The following is a 19,665-nucleotide window of genomic DNA, read 5'->3' as shown; positions in this document are numbered from 1 at the left end:
GTGAAGGGCAACGATGGAGAGGAAATAAGAAAGTTTTCCATCATCATTGCTCAAAACCTTCAAAGTTGTATGATACTCGCTGACACGTACATGAATAATTATCAACCATCTATACATAATGAAATTATAAAATAAATCAACGCCTGACAGTCATCCACACCCACCATCACTCCACCATACATTAACTCATAAATCGTGTACCATTTTTTTTTCTTTGGGTGTTAAAATTTGGGACCATTATTTTGATTGGATAATGTGAGCATTTTTGTATTTTTGGGTTTGATGGAAGCCATGCCTTCATCCTCATGCAGAAATAGAAAAATGGTCCATTAAGAACGAACTCGGCCCACTGGCCCAGGCGCAGGATGACTATTTTCAATCCCCTGCTTTCCGCGTTGTTTTGTCACGAGTCAAGGTACCAACATCATCTTACGCCACGTATGCGGATGCTTTTGGCCCTTTCGACCACTAACCTACACGTGGCAGGACATGAATTCCGCACCATGCATAATTCCTCAAATCAAAATTTCTCAAGAAAATGAAATTGAGATTCTCACTGTATTTTACACTTCAGGGTCTACAAATTGAGCAATTTAGACCGTTTAAGAGAAATATATTTAGGCATTCGAGAGAGAAATTGCATGTGAAATGAGCTGAAAAAAAATTAGAAATCTAATTCAAATTGAGAGGTTCAATTTATTATATCCATTAACTCTTTTTTTTAATAAACGATATTATCTATCATAAAAAGAAAAGTAAATTTAACCTCACAATAAGCTAATAATAATGTGATTCCAACGATACCATCCGCTAACTTTAAAATATCAAATCCGGAGTGAATCTTAAACAAGAAAAATGACATTTCACCAAATATCCTTATTTTCACACGATATCTGATTGGCAACAAAAAAAGTTTAAAAGGACATTTCACCAAAGAATCTTTTAACGAGTCGTCTCATTAGAATTACTTCACTTGTAACTTGTTTAATGACTTCTTCTCGCTTTTATTGTTATTTATTTATAAGTTAATAGCATCACGTAATTTATAAATAGCAATAAAAAATCAAGGGAAAAAAAATGCAAATTTACAATTAGAAATGGCCAAGTTTTTTAACATAGAAAAAGGTATGAACTTTTTTTTGTTGTGCGGAAGAAGAGAGACCGTTCCAATTAATAAAGGTTCTAACAGATTTTTGTGTTGTTCTGAAGCGCACCACCTTCCTTCTTTCCCTCCCCTTCTCTCTCTCTCTCTCTCTCTCCCTCTCTCTAAAACTCTGTTTCTCAAAAGCAAAAATGTCCAGCGGCGACGACCCTATGGAGGAAACAAATGGGGATTCGTTTCACCAAGCAATGAGGCAACGGTTGAAAGATCGGTCAAAGGTACGATCAAATTCGATTCCTTTTTTGCTTTTTATTGCAGAAATCGTAATTTTGATTTGTGGGTTGTGTTTAGTTTTTCCTTGTTGATTTGGGAACGCTTGGTTTTCCAGAAAGTTGCTCAGACCAAAGAGATTTTGTCGAAACAAGCGGTTCAGACCAGAGAGATCCTTTCAAAGCAGGCTGTGAAGATCGCCAAACAAGCTGAGGAGCATGAAAAGTTCATCAACAAGGTAAGGACTTCCAATTTTTATGTGGAACCAATTTCCATGTGATTGAATTTTGATTCAATAATATGTATTATATTTGCGTCTTTCTGTGAAGTTAATGGATTGGGTTTGTTAATTTTTGTGTAGGGAATTTATGATATAAGTTGGTTTTGTCGTGCTGTAGGTGACGCATTTTGTGGGGGTTCTCAGTTTCGGTGGATTTTGCTTCCTCTTAGGAGCAAGTAAGGTTTCCTGATTGATCAAATGGTTGTAATAGTTGCTGTTTTGAGAAAAACAATTACGTTGTGTTTTTGTTTCTTACATTTTTTTTTCTTTTAACAGGACCGCAAGATACGCGTTATGTGTATTGCTTGTTCTATTTCATCTTTGTTCCTCTTCGTTGGATATACTATCGGTTCAAGAAATGGCATTACTACCTTTTGGTAAGCTTTGCTATTTCTTTTTGTTTTCTTTAAATGCATCCGTTTATTCAATTAATGTATCTAGACCTCTAGTAGTGAATTAAAGTATTTTAGTAAATTGTTACTGCATGTGGATAAACAGGGTATTGGTCGTATACATTGGATGATAGTGGTAACCATTCGTGTAAAACAGTTAAATCATAGGGGCGGGGTGGTTTTGCCATCTCCAATACATATTTCGACTTGATAGGGGTTCCAAGATAACAAAGTTAAGTGGCAAAAATTTTGGTTGTGTTCTAAGTTCTAACTCATTTTGTTCTTCTCTCTTTATTATTGTCTTACCTACATTGACAAAGAAGAATAAATACATCATAAAAAGTTGGAGATAAGAGAGGAAGCAACTGTTGGTTTGAAATTAAAAATAGTGATCTAGTGTTACACTAGTTCCATGTCCTAATGGATGGTAGAAAGAATTTTTATGGTGCTTCTAACCTAATGCGTACAATTGAAGGCTTGGTGGAACTTTTTCAATATTTTGTAGAAAATCGTCATACTCCTATCATCCTTCGCTTATGTACAGTTTACTTTTCTTTGGTTTAATTATGATGAAAACTGAGGAAGTAATGTACTTGTTTGTATGTTCTAGGACTTTTGCTACTATGCCAACACGATATTTTTGGTTGACCTGCTTCTTTATCCAAGGAACGAAAAGTTTTTCATGGTTTGCTTCTCATTTGCTGAGGTAAGCAAGAACTCATTAGTTACTTTGCTTTGTGATGAAGTGACTATTCACTTGTACAATTGTTGATTCATTCAAATTTGCAACCAGGGGCCGTTAGCATGGGCATTGATTGTTTGGCGTTGTAGCTTGGTTTTTAGTTCTCTTGACAAACTTGTTAGTGTCCTTATACATCTTTTACCCGGTGAGTCAATTCTTTCCTTACATGTTCTTATGAAGTACCTTTGAGACAATTTTGTAATGATTAAATTGTTATCTTTTTTTTTTTTGTTGGAAAATTAATACCATGGCTTCAAATTGTTATAACTTATAGGTAAAAAATTGCCGAAAACAGTTCTCTTGTGCTGTAGCATGTCCACGGAACTGCACATATCTAAGATCAGAGAGCTTTTTGTGGCGATTATATGGTCTCAAATAGATTTTAAAAATGTAGATCCAACCAGATTAGTTGATCATGCCTTAGTTGTGGCCAACGTAGTAAATGTATTTAACGATAGTCTTTAGCACAGATAGTAGTAAACTCCTTGAATGGTTAAGTACGTATTTTAGTTCGGCAGTCAGGGCCTGCAAGTCAAACCTCCAATTCATAGTTTAGTACAATAAATGTCCGAGCTTCTCCTAAAAGTTTATGTTGCGTACGTACTCTGTAGTGAATATGACACAATAGGTTTATTTCAGGGTTGGTTTTCTTCACTATTCGATGGTGGGATCCAGCAACTTTTGCAGCGATGCATCCGGAAGGAACTTCTCGCAGAGCTTCATGGCCTTATGTAGAAAACAAATCCTACCTTTGGATATGGCTCTTTTGGGTGCCCTTGTTTGCTTACACCCTTTGGCAGGCTTTGTATTTTCTCATTGTCAATGTTTTACGTCGGCAAAGGCTGTTGAGAGATCCCGAAGTCATGACTTCTTACAGGTTTTTACCACCTCTCTTTCCTCATCATCCCTTGCATTTTGGTTCTCCTCTTTCGTTTTCCCCGATTCTGACGTCATTTTCAACAGGGAGCTCTCAAAGAAGGCACAGAAAGCAAACAATGTATGGTGGCGCTTGAGCGGTTTGCTTGGGGATCAGAATCGCTTGCTCATGTACACTCTACTCCAAGCCGTATTTACTGTGGCAACAATGGCACTCACGGTCCCTATCTTCTTGTCATATGAACTGCACTTTATCTTCCAAATTCTCAAGGTTTCCGCTTCTGTGTGGAACGGAGGTAGTTTCTTGCTGGAGGTGATGCCGAGGCAAGTGATTCTCAAGGAGAAGAAGAAATCGGAAGAGCAGCCAACAGAGACTCGGGGAGATCAACCATCGGATTATGATCAAAGGACGCACAATTCAGTCGAGGCATCCCCAAGTCCTCCGAACTAGTAGGCTTTGTAATTTGTAAACTTGTGTCATGAAAAGTTACGCGTGTTTTGTTAATTTTTGTATTCATAGATCTTAGCTTTTATTTGTAGAAGGTTAATGTTTGTTTTGCAGACAGATGGGGAATGATTTGTTTGTTTGTGTACAAATTCCGAGCAAGAACCCTAGCTATTTATCTCTCGTACTTACCCTCTCTGCTGTTCATTCCTTTGTGGTTCCTCTAATTATACGTTTCCTTTAAGGACACTAATTCTACTAATTTATTGGTTTAGTGGCAAATTACCTCCAATGATTACAAGGTAATGAAGATTGAGCTGGATTCTTGGTTTTCCATTTTATTTTCTCATAAGTTTATATAAGTATTCAGTTTAAATCTGCAATTGAAGTGGATGCTCTCATTCATGGATTTTAGACCTACTCATGAAGGAGATTCGAACTTGGGTGCGAGAGGAAAATAATGATTTTAATACCCGTCTTCAACAAGTTTACTGACACACAAGGAATAAAAACAAATACAACAAAATAAATCTTATCCCACGACATCATTGTATGAATTCTAAACGTCACTGCATTTGGTTTTGCAATCAAAACGATGTGGCCCCGTTAAAATCCATATAATCAAATGGCCTCGGATCCAAATATCAAATTGACGAGGGATGATTGGTAGGTAATTGCTCATTCTAACTCCTCCATTAAAATACTATATATTACAGTCAAATGTTATTCCTCTCCAATTATAATTGAAAGGTCTTAAGTTCGAATTTCGTAAAAGACGAGTCCATAACTAATTTATTCACCACACCCTTTCAGTGCCAAAATATTAAAATAACGAATACTTGAAATGAATTTCGAAGAAAAGACGGGTATCAAACAAAATAAAAGTCCAATACATTTATATTCTGTAATCTTGTTAATAAACCGGCTTCCATCTAGTATTACAAGTAATAAAACCGAAACATTACACCACTTAATTACAAATTGCTTCCACATACAATAAATGATGGCCTACAAATCCACTCAAAAAACCGGCAGACGACCTTAAACCCAACAAACAAGAAGCTACCGGGCGCCGATGCCCGTTTCCAGGCACGTCGTCACATAAATTGTGACACGGCAGCCTACGAAAAATACCCTCATGTTGACAAAACTTGAGGGAAAGAATGAACTGACTCAGCCATCAGAACCAAGATTGATAGCATGAGCAGATAAAACAAGCACTGTACACAAAAGGTTGACGATTACAATGAAACTGTATGCACAGGTTTCAGTATATCAATGGACTTGCTATGTGTCTTTCGATATAACCATGAAACCTGATTAGAGATGAGAGACCATGATCACGAACATCAGTCAGACCGAGGGAGTAAGAAGCCAAACCCAGAGTTTTCACGAATCAACGGTGGAGGTTCAATGTCGGTTATGTCTACTTGTTGCATTGACTTTGAGATGTCGTCCACCGAGAATGGTATGCTGCATAAAAATTCATACAACATAAGCAAAAAGATAAAAACTCCAGACGGATAACCAAACACAATTCCACTGTAATTAGGGATGACGAATATCAGTACCTTGAGTCGTCATCTAACAGGAAAGAGCTGCTCACAGCATTGTTGGAGTCCTCGGTCATTAGAACTCTCATGCTTGAAATAACCTGCGTCGTTAGGGAAGAATTTCAGAATACCAAAAGCGAGGACACAAGTCAAAAGTGGAGTACTTTATAAAAGACTAGACAGAGTACAGTATTTTGGTGCCATTTGAGGTCAACTTACATCTGACGAAACACTGTGTGTACCGTATTTGTCATCCCAGTACATTGTACTGATCCTGTATAACTGCTGTATGCTAAGCACCTGACGAAGAAACGAGCAATAACATCAGAATGAAGGCAACATGCAAGGAAAAGAAAAAGGTCCAATGTAAAAATGAGTGACTCAAAGAAGAGGCACGCACCGGGCACAGTTCTTTCGTTATTTCATTCAAGGTCTTCTTTGGTTTCTGATGTATAACCTGAAATTTTCAGAAAATCAGTCAGCAAATTGTGCAATAGTCAGAATTACCATTTGCTGCAATTTAAAGATCATAGAAACGAATTTTACAAGGAATCCAACAGCCTGCCTAATATGCTTCAGTTCATCCCAAGCTGAGCCTGCGTACTGTTGACAAAGAAGGTTTAAGGAAAAGACATGAGACTGTCAATAAAAAAAGGGTAAAAACATGAAAGAAAGCATAAAATATAGTTCCAAGTGTTGCATGGTTCTTACTTCCTCGCCTGCCCCGTAGCACCACTGTTCTAATTCAGCCAAACCCGCTTTTACATACTCCCCATTACTGAATGAACAACACTCGCGCCGCAAAAGAAGACTGCAGAGAATGATTAAATTAAATGCCACAAGGCCTTTAAACAAAGTGGTGGGCGGAAAAAGGGGTGGGGGACGAAGGCCACAGAGAGGAAGAGGACTGATAGGATCTACCTATTGAATAGCTGGACATTGATGAATGAAAATATCTGAGTGAACACCTTGCGCACCAAGAAGGGAGGCACCTGCAAATATGCCAAACAATAGAAGAATAAAGTACTGTTCACAAGAAAAGTAATTACAAATCTTTACGCTCTATGGGGAACTATAGAACTCACATAATTTGCTTTCATTGTCTTCAAACAACTGTCCAAGCTTTTCACAATGCTTTGCCAATGAGCAATTAAAGCTTGCTGAGCAACAGCATTAGCTTGGGCACGTCCTTTCACTAAACTTGCCCGTGATGTCCTGGGGGCCTGCATAGTACAAAAAAGAGAAATCAATCAAATTTTTCTGTTGTCCAAGTTGGTATCTACAATGCCAACGCAAATTTTCAGTTCACCTATTATTAGCAAATTCAGACACAATTCCTTCTTTTCTTTTTCTTTCTTATCTTACATATGGCTATGGATTCTATAAACATCAGAAAACATGCTTTTGTTCACAGAAAAAGTTAACAGCCACCTGGATACATAATCCGAGTAATGGTGATATCTCCTTCTTCAAATTGTCTCTTATCATTCCATATATCTTCTCAAGGAAGGCAGTAAGCTGCTGCTTAAACAATAATGCAGGATACTTGGCCTCAACTTGCCGTAAGTCATCCAGTCTACCAAGTCCTCGACCGGTAATAAATGAGAGCCCCCCACTTTGAGGAGAAGCCCGTAACCCCTATGAAGACAAGGGTAAAGATGAAGATTGGTAGAAAAACAAGGATAAATGCAATATGAAACAACAAACTTCTTGAATTAGAAGATAAGTAAATGTAAATGCTTCGTACCTGAGACATCCTTCCAAAAAGAGATGCTGATGACGTTCTCCGCCGTTGTGGTGTCAAGCTAGCTGCTCCACTTGCCTTAAGTGTGTGTTGGAGCAGCAATAATAAAGTTGAGGTATTGGATAACCAATAAGCTAATACGTCATTATTATCCGGGACCTGCAGTGCGTAAAACCACTTGTAACATGTTAAAGAGTATTCAAAACTTGTTCTGATATGTATTAAGAAGGTACGTCAAAGTTTGGACTAACAGGCTGTGATTTTTAAAACCACCAAGAGTTACCTCTATGGCTGAAGCTATTGTTTGAATTACACGGTCGAAAATTCCAGTCCTTTCCACTTCAAAGGACCTCCAGTGAAGAAGACATTTGTATATGACACAAGCAGCAATTGGTCTTCCCCCGAAAAAACCCAAATCTTGTGATATGCATTTGACCAGCAAGTCCTGGTTCTCCTAAAAACAAGAGGATCGCGGTAAACTAATTAGAAACGGAAAAAGAAAAACCAAGGCATCAGGGCATGCCAATAGCCACTTACTTACCAGCTGCTTTTCATTCAGAGATTTCTGTGGTTTTTCCTCTGACTCAGGTTCGCGTGCATTTGGTAGGGCAAGAGTCATTTCCTGAAGCATATAGCAAGCAGTAAGCAATACAAATAAAGCAAATAGTTTCTTATCCCCTAGAGATATGCAAAATGTTCATTCATAAAAGCAATGACATACACATACCGATGTGACCTTGGATTCTCCATTTAGATGATTCCCATTCTCTGATGTCCTCTGCGAATTTCAAGGAGCACTTAACCAGTGAGCATAAATGACAATGCAAATAAATGCAGAATGAGTCATGATCCTAAATTCAATAGATACCTGAATAATCACCGTCTTTGATCTTGACGATAGAGATTTTCCAGTCGGTGACATAGTCAATGCTTGTTGACGAAGTACTTGATTTTCCGACTCTGTGTTAGAAAGTTTCTCCTCTAGCCTGATATGGAGAATAAATCAACTCCAATAAATATGACTTCACAGAAAAGCACTGTTATGCCAGAGAGAGAGGGAGAAAGACAAAACAAAGGAGGGCACATTTCGAGACAAGAGAGGCAGAGAGAACAGTGCGTATGAAGATGACAATTGATTGCAGGTTAAAGAGACTGATTCGTAAATGTAAAGGGGTAAAAAGGAAAAAATAAATGTAAAATTGAGTGAAGATTGGCATGCGGGTTAAGGAACTGCTCTGCCATCCAAGTTGAGCTCTTTTTACCATAATATTCTTCCAAATTATCTTTGGGACCTCTTTATATGCGTTTGTTCCCAAAAACATTTTCTATCTTTTTCCTTTTAAATCAGGTGAAAAATAAAAAACCTCAAGCAAAAACGTGAGTAGTAATTTTAAAGAGGCAGAGAGGAAAAATAAACATAGAAGTAAGTGAAGGGTGGACAACGACCAATGAAATGTACTTGGATTTGAACCTGCTAGGCATGAAGGGAAAATCTCGAGCAAGCCAGGTGTATGAAGCATAATCATTATTATAACATCCTAGAAACCTGACAATTCCATGATCACAAGTGTTTACAAACCTCTGTACAGATTCCTGAAGCTGATCCATTTTTCTGCATGAATCTTCAAATTGTTTGACCAGCTCTGCATTTCTAGCCTCAGCATCAATAGAAGCTTTCCTTGCCTCCTCCGCTGCCTGTCTTTCCGAGAGCAACAAGGCCTGTAGATCTCAATGCCTCTTTAAGTCAGCACATCACACTAGTTCAAATTTCAGATCAAGCTTGGTCCTTCGGGTTTTATTTCTAGTTTAAGTTTTAAAGTTTTACCTTTTAACAAAGTATTGCGCATGATATAACTAGAACAACTTTTAAGCAAAAGAACATAAGCTTAACAAAACTCAAGTAAAAAATACAGGCCCAATAGATCAGGCTTCAAGCTAACCCAGCCAGCTGGCAATCCTAAACCTAAAATGCAAAACCAGTTGCATTTTAAATGTGGCTGTCTGCATTACAGAGACATGACCTCCACTGAATACAGCAATCATCAGGATCAAGTTTCAACTATTATTTATCTTGTTTCAGTTGAAAATGCATTATTATTATTGCTATGGTTATGCGTTAACTGCTAAATCCCACAGGAGAAGATAATTCATTGACAGATAGATAATTATCATCCAAGTTAGAGTGGCCACCTTCAAACTCTCCACCTCAGCTGATAAAGAGTTGATTTTTTCAGTGTCTTGAATTATAACAGGAGTCTCCTTAATGACAGGAGGTGCTTCTTTAATAGCTTTCTCGAGTTCTTCTCGTTCTCTAATTGCTCTGGCATTTGCCTCTTGTATTTGTATTTGCATTGCATGCAAAGCTTCTTGCAACTTAGCAGTTTCTTGGGTTTTTTCCTCTTCTAAATCAGTCTGCAATTTAACTCATAAAACATTAATTTAGGTGCTATTAAATGATCTAGTTTCTCTCACAAACCAACAACACCAACCATACTGGTATTAAACATATATTACCCTTAATCGCTTCTCAAGTTGTAAGCGCCATGTAAGTTCTTCCACACGCTTTTCTAGTTTGTCTTTAGCTTCTTTTAAGGCCCCCGTTTCTCTTGCAGCCTGAATAGATTTAAACCACAATGTAATTGGTATGATGCTTTACATCTTCCTACAGAAACAAATCATATTAAGGAGTGAATTCAAACCATTTTGAGATTTCTGAGCTCTCTCCGGGCAACCCTACGCCTCCACCCACACTGAGTATATAATGCAGCTTTCTGGAGACTCCTATAATAAGAATACGCTACGTGGCCACGCAAATGAGTCTGGAAGCAATCAACAAGAATGATCGATCAATATTAACTTCTCTGAAACAAGATGCATGAACAGAAACATAGATGTTTCTAGATTTCCTTATGAAATTTCTAAACAATACAGTAAGAATATGAATGATAATAGGACCTGGACAAGAATCGCAGCCTTAGTTTGCTTTCTGAATCTGAATTCATTTCGAGCAGTCATTGCCCTCAACCCTGTCTGTATTGTGATTGCAGACAATCGTACTGTCAAGTAGGATTTCCTGGCAATGTATCGTCGGAAATCTTTCTGTATCTTGACAGCTGCTGCTTGTTGTCGCAGCTGCTCAAATACCTCACGAGCATATGTTCCTGATTATTTTTATAAAAACCAAGAATATAGTTATAATATGGAATACCAATGGGTTGAAACAACCAATTAATATAATGTGAGCGAGGCCAAAGGATATTATTTAAATGACAATATGATGGTACCTCTCACATATGATTGCAATTGAATGGCAGCTTTGCGTAATGCAAAGAACTCTTTGCGTGCAACATATGTACGAATTTGCCTTTGTATAGTTCTAGCTGCATTTCCAAGTACCTCTGCTCTCCTTGCATCCAACTCAGCCATCTGACCAGCTCTTAGAAAGACCTTTGTCTTGCCTATCTGCCAAGGCGTTGAACAAAATGATTATCAGACAATAGGTACATAACTACATATACAAAATGCTTGGCAAAATATGAAAAATCAAGCAAAATATGCAGACAATAACAGCATACGTATAGAAAGTTCAAACAGGTTGCACAAGCATCATCTAGATGATAGCACTAGGAACTAAGAAAAAGTGAAAGCATTGCAGAAAGCTATTAGCCTACTAGGGACAGCAGATGGGAATGGATAGTCAGGTTTCCCTGTCAACTCCTTTTAGGACAGGGATGTCAAGCCCACAACCTGGGTTGATGCAGTAATGACCTCAGTTCAAGCTGGCATTGTTCAACAATAAGCTCGGGCACAAAATATAGGGTGTATAAGGGTCGTATTACCCAAGTCTGCTTAACTAACATTGCTAAGTAACATCGTCAATGAAGATAAAAACTTGAATCACCTGATAACCAGTCAATCCCAGTTTATCCAGGATCATTTGACATGCAACCTTGTCCTCGCAGCTGTTCAGGCAAAAGTAAAAACAATTCAACAACATTTCTGATGAAAATGAAATCTATAAATAAATAAAAATATATATCCATCTTTCACCTGGTGTAAAAATGTGTACTTACTTTCCTTCCAAAACTTCGGGAGCAAGAACACCAAAGCGGAGAAGAAACTCATAAAATGTACGTCGGGTAGGATATCCAGCGCAGCTGATCCTAATTGCCTCAAGAACACCCTGAAGCAAATAATAATTACTGGTATAAGCCACCCAGAAACACAGGAATTCCGATGATAATTTTTGCAGGTTATGCAGTAGAATTTAAGCACAAGAGGAATTTATAGGCAGCTCATACTCACACCACAGCGTAATTGTTGTATAATGTTAAAGTTCTCAAAAATGGCAGGCTTGAGGACACTGTTCGGCTTCACACATCTGATATAGTGAGGTTCTGTTGAATTCAAGGTCTCCATCAAAGATTGTAGTTGTAACTGCATTTTCAAGAAGATAATCTCAGTTGTTGCTCCATAATAAAAAGTTTTCAATAGTCTATCATATTAAGAGACTTAGCCGAACATTAAATTAAATCTAAATGCGTTCTGTACAGACAATTCCATACATGGTGTCTTGCAACAGACTCAGTGCTCCTCCATAAAGTGACTAAGAAAGTACATAGTGCTCAATAAATCAAACTTTTGGGTGTTATCTGAGACAATTTTGCAATGTGAAGGATAAAAATTCACTCCTGGTTTAGACTTATGGTGTTCCTCCCACTCCCTACCATAAATTTAAATCTAAAATGTTGAAACTAATTTGATAAAAAAAAAAAAAAAAAACTATAATCCACACATAAGACACTGTAGGGTACTAGATCCAAATAATACCTTGAAGCGTGATCCAATGGATGAAAACTTAGATGACTTGGATGATTCCTCTGGAAGTGGAGGAAATAGCCCTGCCACAAAAGAGCATTTGGAGGCTGACAACAGATCCTGGTGCTCTGCAACCACATAATCTTTGTTTTTATCAAGGAACTGATCAGCCAGATAAGTTACCTGAAAAAGGTTGATGAACGTTTAGCAAAAATAACAATAATATATAGAGGTACTGGACATGCACAATGGCCCAAACATGTATACCTCCCCTGCATAGTGAGATATGGTAAAGCTAGTACGAGAAAGCTTCGGTTTGATAAAGCGCTTGTTTTTTGTAAATGTCTGGTATAACTTCTGAGCGAATGTTTCATGTGTGGATTTAGGAAACATACTGCAAAGCAACAAACAAGCATGAGTCCAACCAAAAGGGAGAATTTAAACAATTCAGACTAGAGCGAGTTAACTAGAGCGCTTGAGTACAATTGTTCATAAAAATGAAAATTAGAGGATAAAAAAACAAAAAACTAGAGTGAGTTAACTTCTAATGAAAATAAGAACTCAGAATCCATCAACTTTATCAAAATTTTGCAGGAGTAAAGATTATCTACATACCAGGCTTCATCTAAAAGTGCAATTATCCCTCCAGGTTTCTGGAAAGAGAAAAGAAAAAATAAAAGATAAATCAAAAACTCAAGTGAAATGGAATGTGAAAACCGTAGACTTCTATTATTCTTTCAGTTGAAGGACTTAAACATAATGAGTTTGTAATCATGTAAACTATAGTAGCCATTCCGGATAATAAACAAGAACACAGCAAGTAACAATCTGTCACCTTTTCAATCAGATCCAATACATCTTGGTTATCAACAAACTCGATGTAGCTCCAATTGATTTCTTCTTTTGTATATTCTTCCTGTTCCATCTTAAAGACATGCTGCAACATGCAATTACATAAAAGATTTTGATTAAGACTGAACCAAACTATTATCATTAAGATTAGGAAGTGAGAACTATGCCAAAAGTTTCCAACCTGATTGAAATGTTGTTGCAACTTCTCATTTGTAAAATTGATACAGAACTGCTCAAAACTATTGAAAAGGAAACTTGTCAGCTGCAAGACCAGATCTTACATTGTAAACAATTTTTGAAGTTGAAAGTTTACCTATTGAACTTAAAGCTCTCAAACCCATAAATATCAAGAACTCCAATCAATGCCTTTGAGTTTGGATCTTGACCAATTGAGAAGTTAATTTTCTCCACAAGCCTGTTACATTAGAGCAAATTTAACGTAAGAACCAAAAACAGTGGTTAGAATACATGCATTTGATACTATATGACAACAGATGTTCATAGCTGAACATGAATGGAGTCAACGGACACAACAAACACGTACAAATAGAACCACTGTAAGGAAGTTGCATTACCAGTCAAACAAACGTGAATAAACAGTTTTGGCTAAGGCATCTCTGCTAGCCAATGCAGAAACAGGGTCAAGAGTCCTTGTGATGATTTCTTCTGGTGTTACCATTACACGCTTAATGAGAGCATCTTCCAAACTCTTAGGATCACACCTACAATAATAATTGACGTGTCACAGTGTAATAAAAAAACTACAATATGAGATTCAAAATGCATCAATGCAGAAATGATAAAAGGAGCATACTTAAGCAACTCAGCTGTCGTATTCAGATGGAATCTAGACTTCTCATCCTTAATGACAGAAGAGTCAATTTCCTCTCCCTTTGCAAATTCAACATTGCCAAGATGCAGAATTGCAGCTACTACCATAAAGATTGCGTCCTGAAAAAGAAGATTATTATCGAACTGAATGTAAAATCACACAATCTATCTTAAGCACATATGAGAACACTAACCTGCTCTTCCTCACTGATCCCAACAATATCCATAGCCCTTCGGGTTGCAAGATATTCTTCACCGTCATCTATTCCATCCAGCTCATAGCAACTGGATTGATTCAAGTAATGGAATTGTTTGGGGTCTCCCAACTTAAATTTATCTCTCTCCTGAAAGTATTTTAAAAAGCAACAATGAATTGTAACTAACCATGACACGTACGTATAGAACATCAAAACACGTGACAGTTGGTGAGGTGTGTGCAAACATTCAATGTCAAGTACATTTAAATACCTCAGGTGGTGAAGCACAAAGAAGGTAAAAGCAATGATAGTTTCTCTCAGGATCTGAGATTTGGCAAACTCGAGACCTTTCAAGCAAATAAGTCCTTATGGCTGCCCCGGAGATCCTCCCATTCTTGTCAAATTGAATCTCCACGAATTTACCAAACCGACTGCAATGTGCAAACAGAATAGACATTGAGAGAGTAAAATGTGAAAAGGGAAAGATGTACACCAAACTTCCTTGGCATCAGATGTTGTATAATTCATGTATCAAAATGATGCAGGCTTGAGTGGCTGACCAACACAGATTTTACCAACCAGAATAAAGCATCCAGTCAGAATTTTCTTATCATCTTAAGACAATCTCTCTTCTTTATTAGCAATAAAATACAGGTACTGCTAGATAATATTATATTAATATCTTGCATTTCTTCTTGGACATTTTCCATCATTCATTTGACAGTTCAAATGGAAGATGTGGGAACCAAATTTACACTACAATCTCTCTGGCATTGGTGAAACCATGATTCGACTTTTCAAGCTCAGGAATGAAAATACTCACCTGGAGTTGTTGTTTCTGACAGTTTTAGCATTTCCAAATGCTTCAAGAACTGGGTTGGACTGTTAATAATCAACCAGAAAATTAATTCAGGTAACAATATTCCTCCCATTTGAACATATAAACAAAAGTAAATTTTCATAATAATACAGAGGAACCACAATCTGAAGACAGAACACGGTTTCATCATACTTCTAGAACTTGCTGTTCAACTGTCCGCCCTTCTACACCAGATCGACCTCCAAGGTATGCAAGATATCGCATAAGCATCTTTGTCGTCTCTGTTTTACCAGCACCACTCTCTCCACTAACCAGAATTGAATTGCTTTTTCCCTCGTTGATCATTGCTCTGTCATACAAAATACTCATAAGAACATGATGGGAAGAAATGTGGGGGAACTGAGAACATAATATTACGCCTAACACCATATATTTAAGTTACCTGTATGCAACATCTGCAATTGCAAAAACATGAGGGCTTAACTCCCCAAATTGGGCTCCTTTATATTGTTCCATCATATGTATGTCATACAAATGTGGTAACCTTTGAAACGGATTTACTGCAATCAAAATATTTCCAGTGTATGTCTGGAAAGATATACAAGGACAATACAATACGACCGTTAAAAACTTTTCATTTCAAATTAAAATTTCCTCGACCACTACAAACATAGAAATCTTTGTATCTTACATATATTTCATTGAGTTCATATCTGGCTGCCAAATTATTCAGAACTCCTGGTTCATGCAAATATGACAGCTTTGTCATGTCATCTACACCTCCAGGAGGAGCTTCAGTATCCTCAGGAAAGACTTTTGAGATATTTGAAACAACCTGCGACCAGATTCTCAGTTAGTCAACATCATAATACCTAGCATAAAGTATATCATGATTAGTTATACATCAAATTTCCACATTAAACTTTGATCATCTAAAAAACCAATTTCATTTGAATAGAGAAGTTTCCAGTGTAACAAAAACATATTTCTCATAACACATACGAGTAAATACATTAAGTGTGGCTCACCGTTTTCCCATTTTTGGTACGTATGTGAACTTCTTCACCATTAATTCGGAAAACTTCTCCACCAATCCATGCTTCCTTTGGGTCTTCAACCCAGACATGAGAACCCACAATAATGTTAACTGGTGGAGCCTGCAAACACAACCACGTTAGACTAGGAAAGAAAAAATGAATACAAGAAATAATTAGTGGCACACAACCTGCAGATTTCCAAAACACGAGAAACTATTGTTCACAAACAGCATATCGATGAAAATGAAACATTAGTCAAGAAAACTATTTTATCGCTCAAATTTAAGATTTTATAAAATGAAAGAAGTGTTTTAGTAACTACTCTCTATCACAATGGAATAAGGTAAATAGGAATTCAATCCAAGAGTAGACCTTATACAATTGAGTTTATCATTTATAGGTAGTTCGACTATAAATAACACCAATTATACAAAGTATTTCATCAAAAATTGTTGAAATGCACCTTGAAAAAGCTGAATCAAAAAACACAACGGCTATAAAATTCTTTAGAAGACAAACTGTGATTCAAAATTAATACTAATATCATATACTGGTGGCCGGCAAAATCCATAAAGAAATGTAACAGGGCCTGGACATAAATCTAACCGCACAGCATGGTTGCGCTCATTGCATACCAGGATTTTGAAGCACTTAAACAAAATTGAAACAGTTAATCAAGAATAAAAAAATTGTTCGCTGATTTCAAACCCGCAAAAGACCATGACATAAAAGGAAACTAAAACAAGAAATACAACTATAAAAACCAGTAGACAACAATTTACAATTACAGCAACATTGCTACAGATACCCTTCTAACATCTTCAACCTCCATTTCAATATTTGACTTAGTGTTGACTATGAAGCCACGTCCAGAGTTGGTACAACTAACCACACTACTTCCGAAAGCTCCATTTCTGATATATATTGAAAGGCCGTGAACAACTATTATGCATGAAAGTTGCCATGCCAACGAACATCTTGTTAGTGCAAAATCCTTCTAGTATGACGGAGGCCAACCAAGTCCTTAGTACTTGATTGAAATGGACCACCAACCTCTCATTAATTTCAGAAACTACCTTGCCACATCATTCCGTATCGAATTAGATCCTTTTATATGTGGCAAGTAAATTATTCCCGACCCAATATCTACTTCACATATCACGCGATTACGCATATGACTAAACTCAGTAGAATCTATCAAGTAAATTTGGATTGTTTGAACCACAATGCCTTTACTAGACAATCTTAACGCCATTAGCATCTAAATCCAACAATAATCCGTTTCATCTATTTTTCTCGTTCCTCTTGTAGAGGCCATAGCTACCGATGCATATTCATGGAATTTGAATTTCACAAACCCTTCTTGCATCACAACTAATAAAAGTTGACAAACAAAAAATTAAACATTTTTTGTGCCTGATTTTTGCAAATTTATTGTCTTTCCAATTCCTACATGACATGAGCTACAAAACTAAAAACCATACAATCAATCCGGAGCCTCGGCTAATCGAACTTCAGCTAATTAAGCTAACCAACAATTTCGCAAACAAAAAAACTAAATCAAAATTAAACTTTCATAATCAGACTTCAGCTAAGCTAATCATATAAATCAAACTAATCAACCATTTCACATATTTCTTTCAAGTTACCATATCGATTTCACCGAACGATCTCCTCCGCTATGACATCCGACACAGAACCGAGCCAAACAGCAACTGGCTCGGCGAGTCAGATCGGAGCGAACCGGACCGCAAGCTTTGGACTTTCAGCCGCAATTCAGATAAACAAATTTGAATTGGCGCTGGAGAAGACGATAATGGGAAGCGAACAAAGCGGAAGAGAAAATTTTCGGCCCCTTTTCGAACCTTTTTTTTCGTTTCTCTCTCTAGAAATTGAGGTATGGTAGATTATATACGAAAAAGATTTGAAAGCTTCTGTCTCTGTCTCTCTCTAAGTTTTTGAGTCCTCTCTCCACAAGTTTTTGAAGTTGTGTGCTCTGTTGTTGCTTGCTGCTGTGCGTTTCGGACAGTTGAGATTTTTTTTCTTTTTTCTTTTTTTTTTTCTACTGGTCTCGCAGCTGAGGTCCTGGGGAGAGAAAGTAGAGAGAGAATGCAGGAAATTGCTTCGTGAGCTCCACAAACATTGGCTTTCGGCTCTACAACCGACAGATTAGAGCTATATTTTAGCGCAAAACAAATGAAAATCTATGTTTTTGGGTAGACATTTCTTGTTAATTAGGGAAAAAAACCCTTCTTCATTTTAGGAGGTTTATCTTTTTCTTTCGACTATAGTTAAAAGTTCATGTGCAAGCTCCAAAAGTACGTTAACGAGCTGTTATTTGTGCTAATTGTAAATGTAAATGCGAAAATCCGGAGACAAATTAGACAATAATACATGTACAAAATAATATTTGTATTAATGTAAATGTAAAGTTACAATCGCTTTACAACTTGATCATCTGATCGATTTCCAAAATATGTAGATGTGTGATGTAGGGGTTGTTGATCCAAAATGTGTAAATACATTAACAAACTGTTATTTGCGTTGATTGTAACGTATATCGTTTAGAGACCGCACATGTTCGATAAACACCTCTTATCGTCAAGTGATGAAACATAGAGTTTGTTGTAAGGGCAACATGGAGCGTGTGTAATATAGAGAGTATTTGGATGCACTGAGAATGAACAATAAGGTGGTTCAAAATTACAGCTGACGCGACAATGACGATCGATACTTTTGACCGAACTATATTTTAATCGTTGAAAAAGACGAAGAGTTAACAAATGGAAATAGTGAAAGGTAATGATCCCTTGTAAATATCTATTTACCTACATTATTGTATATATCATATATGTTTGGTATAAAATGATAAAAGATGTCATGGAATTCAAACTTTAAAGTTAAGATCAAATTACGGTTATTATAAATTTTAAACGAACAAACGAATGTTTGGAATTCATAATTATCATGATTTTTTGTTGGGTAAATTACATAGTAGCCCCTCAGGTTTAAGGTCTATTACAACCACATACAACATCTTTAAAACATTTCACTTTCATACCTCACGTTCTATTTTATTTCAAAATAATACCTCCATTACATTTTCCATCCATTAATCTGTTAAATGCTGACGTGGCTGCCAAATGTGTGCCACGTGGCAAAAAAAATAATTTTTTAATTTTTTTTTTTAAAAAAAACCTAAATCTTCTAAATAAATTATAAAACTAAAAAAAAAAATCAAAATAAAAAACCATACAAACCCATAACCCCCCCCCCCAACCCTCTTCACCCTCCCATCCCTTCTCTCTCCCCAGACCCACACCTCCCATCCCTTACAAACCGTCACCCTCACCCTTCTTCTTCAGTTCACCCGTGTCCCGCCGCCGCCGTCTTCCTCCTCAAACCCCCTGCTTTGTTTATCCAAATCCATCAAACAAAACAAAAGCAACACCAATTTCACATCTTTACAAAAAATTCAGAAATGCCAATTAAACCCAAGCCAGTCAGGAACACAGTCGATTCGGAGCGGGGCCTGCAAGCTCCAGTCAATTAGGAGCGGTGGGTCGGATGCTATGACCGGATCGAGAGGGAGGGGGTTCAAAAGATGCAGCCTTGGGGGGTAGCCATTTGCGTGGGCGAGCTTCCAGTGCACGAGGTCGGAGAGCTCACGTTCATGGTGGGTGATTTAAGGTGGGAAGAAGAGAGT

At 37.2% G+C, this 19,665-nt stretch overlaps 2 protein-coding genes across 2 annotated transcripts; one reads left to right on the top strand and one right to left on the bottom strand.

Moving 5' to 3' along the window:
- The first annotated feature begins 1,155 nt into the window (after positions 1–1,155).
- On the top strand, positions 1,156–4,294 carry LOC126602622 (glycerophosphocholine acyltransferase 1-like). Its single transcript, XM_050269544.1, has 8 exons — positions 1,156–1,380; positions 1,491–1,610; positions 1,771–1,828; positions 1,929–2,029; positions 2,655–2,750; positions 2,838–2,931; positions 3,426–3,663; positions 3,750–4,294. The coding sequence occupies exons 1-8, from the start codon at positions 1,294–1,296 to the stop codon at positions 4,111–4,113; spliced, it is 1,158 nt and encodes a 385-aa protein (XP_050125501.1). The 5' UTR covers positions 1,156–1,293; the 3' UTR covers positions 4,114–4,294.
- A 682-nt stretch (positions 4,295–4,976) lies between these two features.
- LOC126602621 (myosin-17-like) lies at positions 4,977–18,040 on the bottom strand. Its single transcript, XM_050269543.1, has 39 exons — positions 17,609–18,040; positions 15,951–16,079; positions 15,614–15,757; positions 15,365–15,510; positions 15,115–15,271; positions 14,926–14,984; positions 14,374–14,533; positions 14,100–14,249; positions 13,889–14,025; positions 13,650–13,796; positions 13,388–13,489; positions 13,256–13,313; positions 13,058–13,159; positions 12,838–12,875; positions 12,490–12,616; positions 12,235–12,405; positions 11,710–11,841; positions 11,478–11,587; positions 11,306–11,366; positions 10,689–10,866; positions 10,360–10,565; positions 10,104–10,223; positions 9,919–10,017; positions 9,595–9,816; positions 8,984–9,123; positions 8,273–8,390; positions 8,132–8,182; positions 7,946–8,026; positions 7,688–7,858; positions 7,408–7,563; positions 7,092–7,298; positions 6,746–6,883; positions 6,582–6,652; positions 6,372–6,471; positions 6,207–6,263; positions 6,061–6,117; positions 5,880–5,960; positions 5,679–5,761; positions 4,977–5,580 (listed from the first exon to the last, which is right to left on the bottom strand). Exons 1-39 carry the CDS (start codon positions 17,609–17,611, stop codon positions 5,457–5,459), a joined length of 4,593 nt encoding a protein of 1,530 aa, XP_050125500.1. The 5' UTR covers positions 17,612–18,040; the 3' UTR covers positions 4,977–5,456.
- Positions 18,041–19,665: the final 1,625 nt, after the last annotated feature.

Source organism: Malus sylvestris, chromosome 15 (genome assembly GCF_916048215.2).
Source record: "Malus sylvestris chromosome 15, drMalSylv7.2, whole genome shotgun sequence".
NCBI lineage: Eukaryota > Viridiplantae > Streptophyta > Magnoliopsida > Rosales > Rosaceae > Malus > Malus sylvestris.
Note: the sequence above shows the minus strand (reverse complement) of the source record. Positions and strands in the feature narration are given on the sequence as shown.

Excerpts from the sequence above, each read along its gene's own strand:
- LOC126602622 (XM_050269544.1), top strand. The coding sequence starts at position 1,294 with ATGTCCAGCGGCGACGACCCTATGGAGGAAACAAATGGGGATTCGTTT. Across the intron at positions 1,611-1,770 it reads ATGAAAAGTTCATCAACAAG|GTGACGCATTTTGTGGGGGT; the intron begins GTAAGGACTTCC and ends GTCGTGCTGTAG. Across the intron at positions 3,664-3,749 it reads GAAGTCATGACTTCTTACAG|GGAGCTCTCAAAGAAGGCAC; the intron begins GTTTTTACCACC and ends CATTTTCAACAG.
- LOC126602621 (XM_050269543.1), bottom strand. Across the intron at positions 12,876-13,057 it reads TATTGGATCTGATTGAAAAG|AAACCTGGAGGGATAATTGC; the intron begins GTGACAGATTGT and ends TTCTCTTTCCAG. Across the intron at positions 12,617-12,837 it reads GCACTTTTAGATGAAGCCTG|TATGTTTCCTAAATCCACAC; the intron begins GTATGTAGATAA and ends GTTGCTTTGCAG.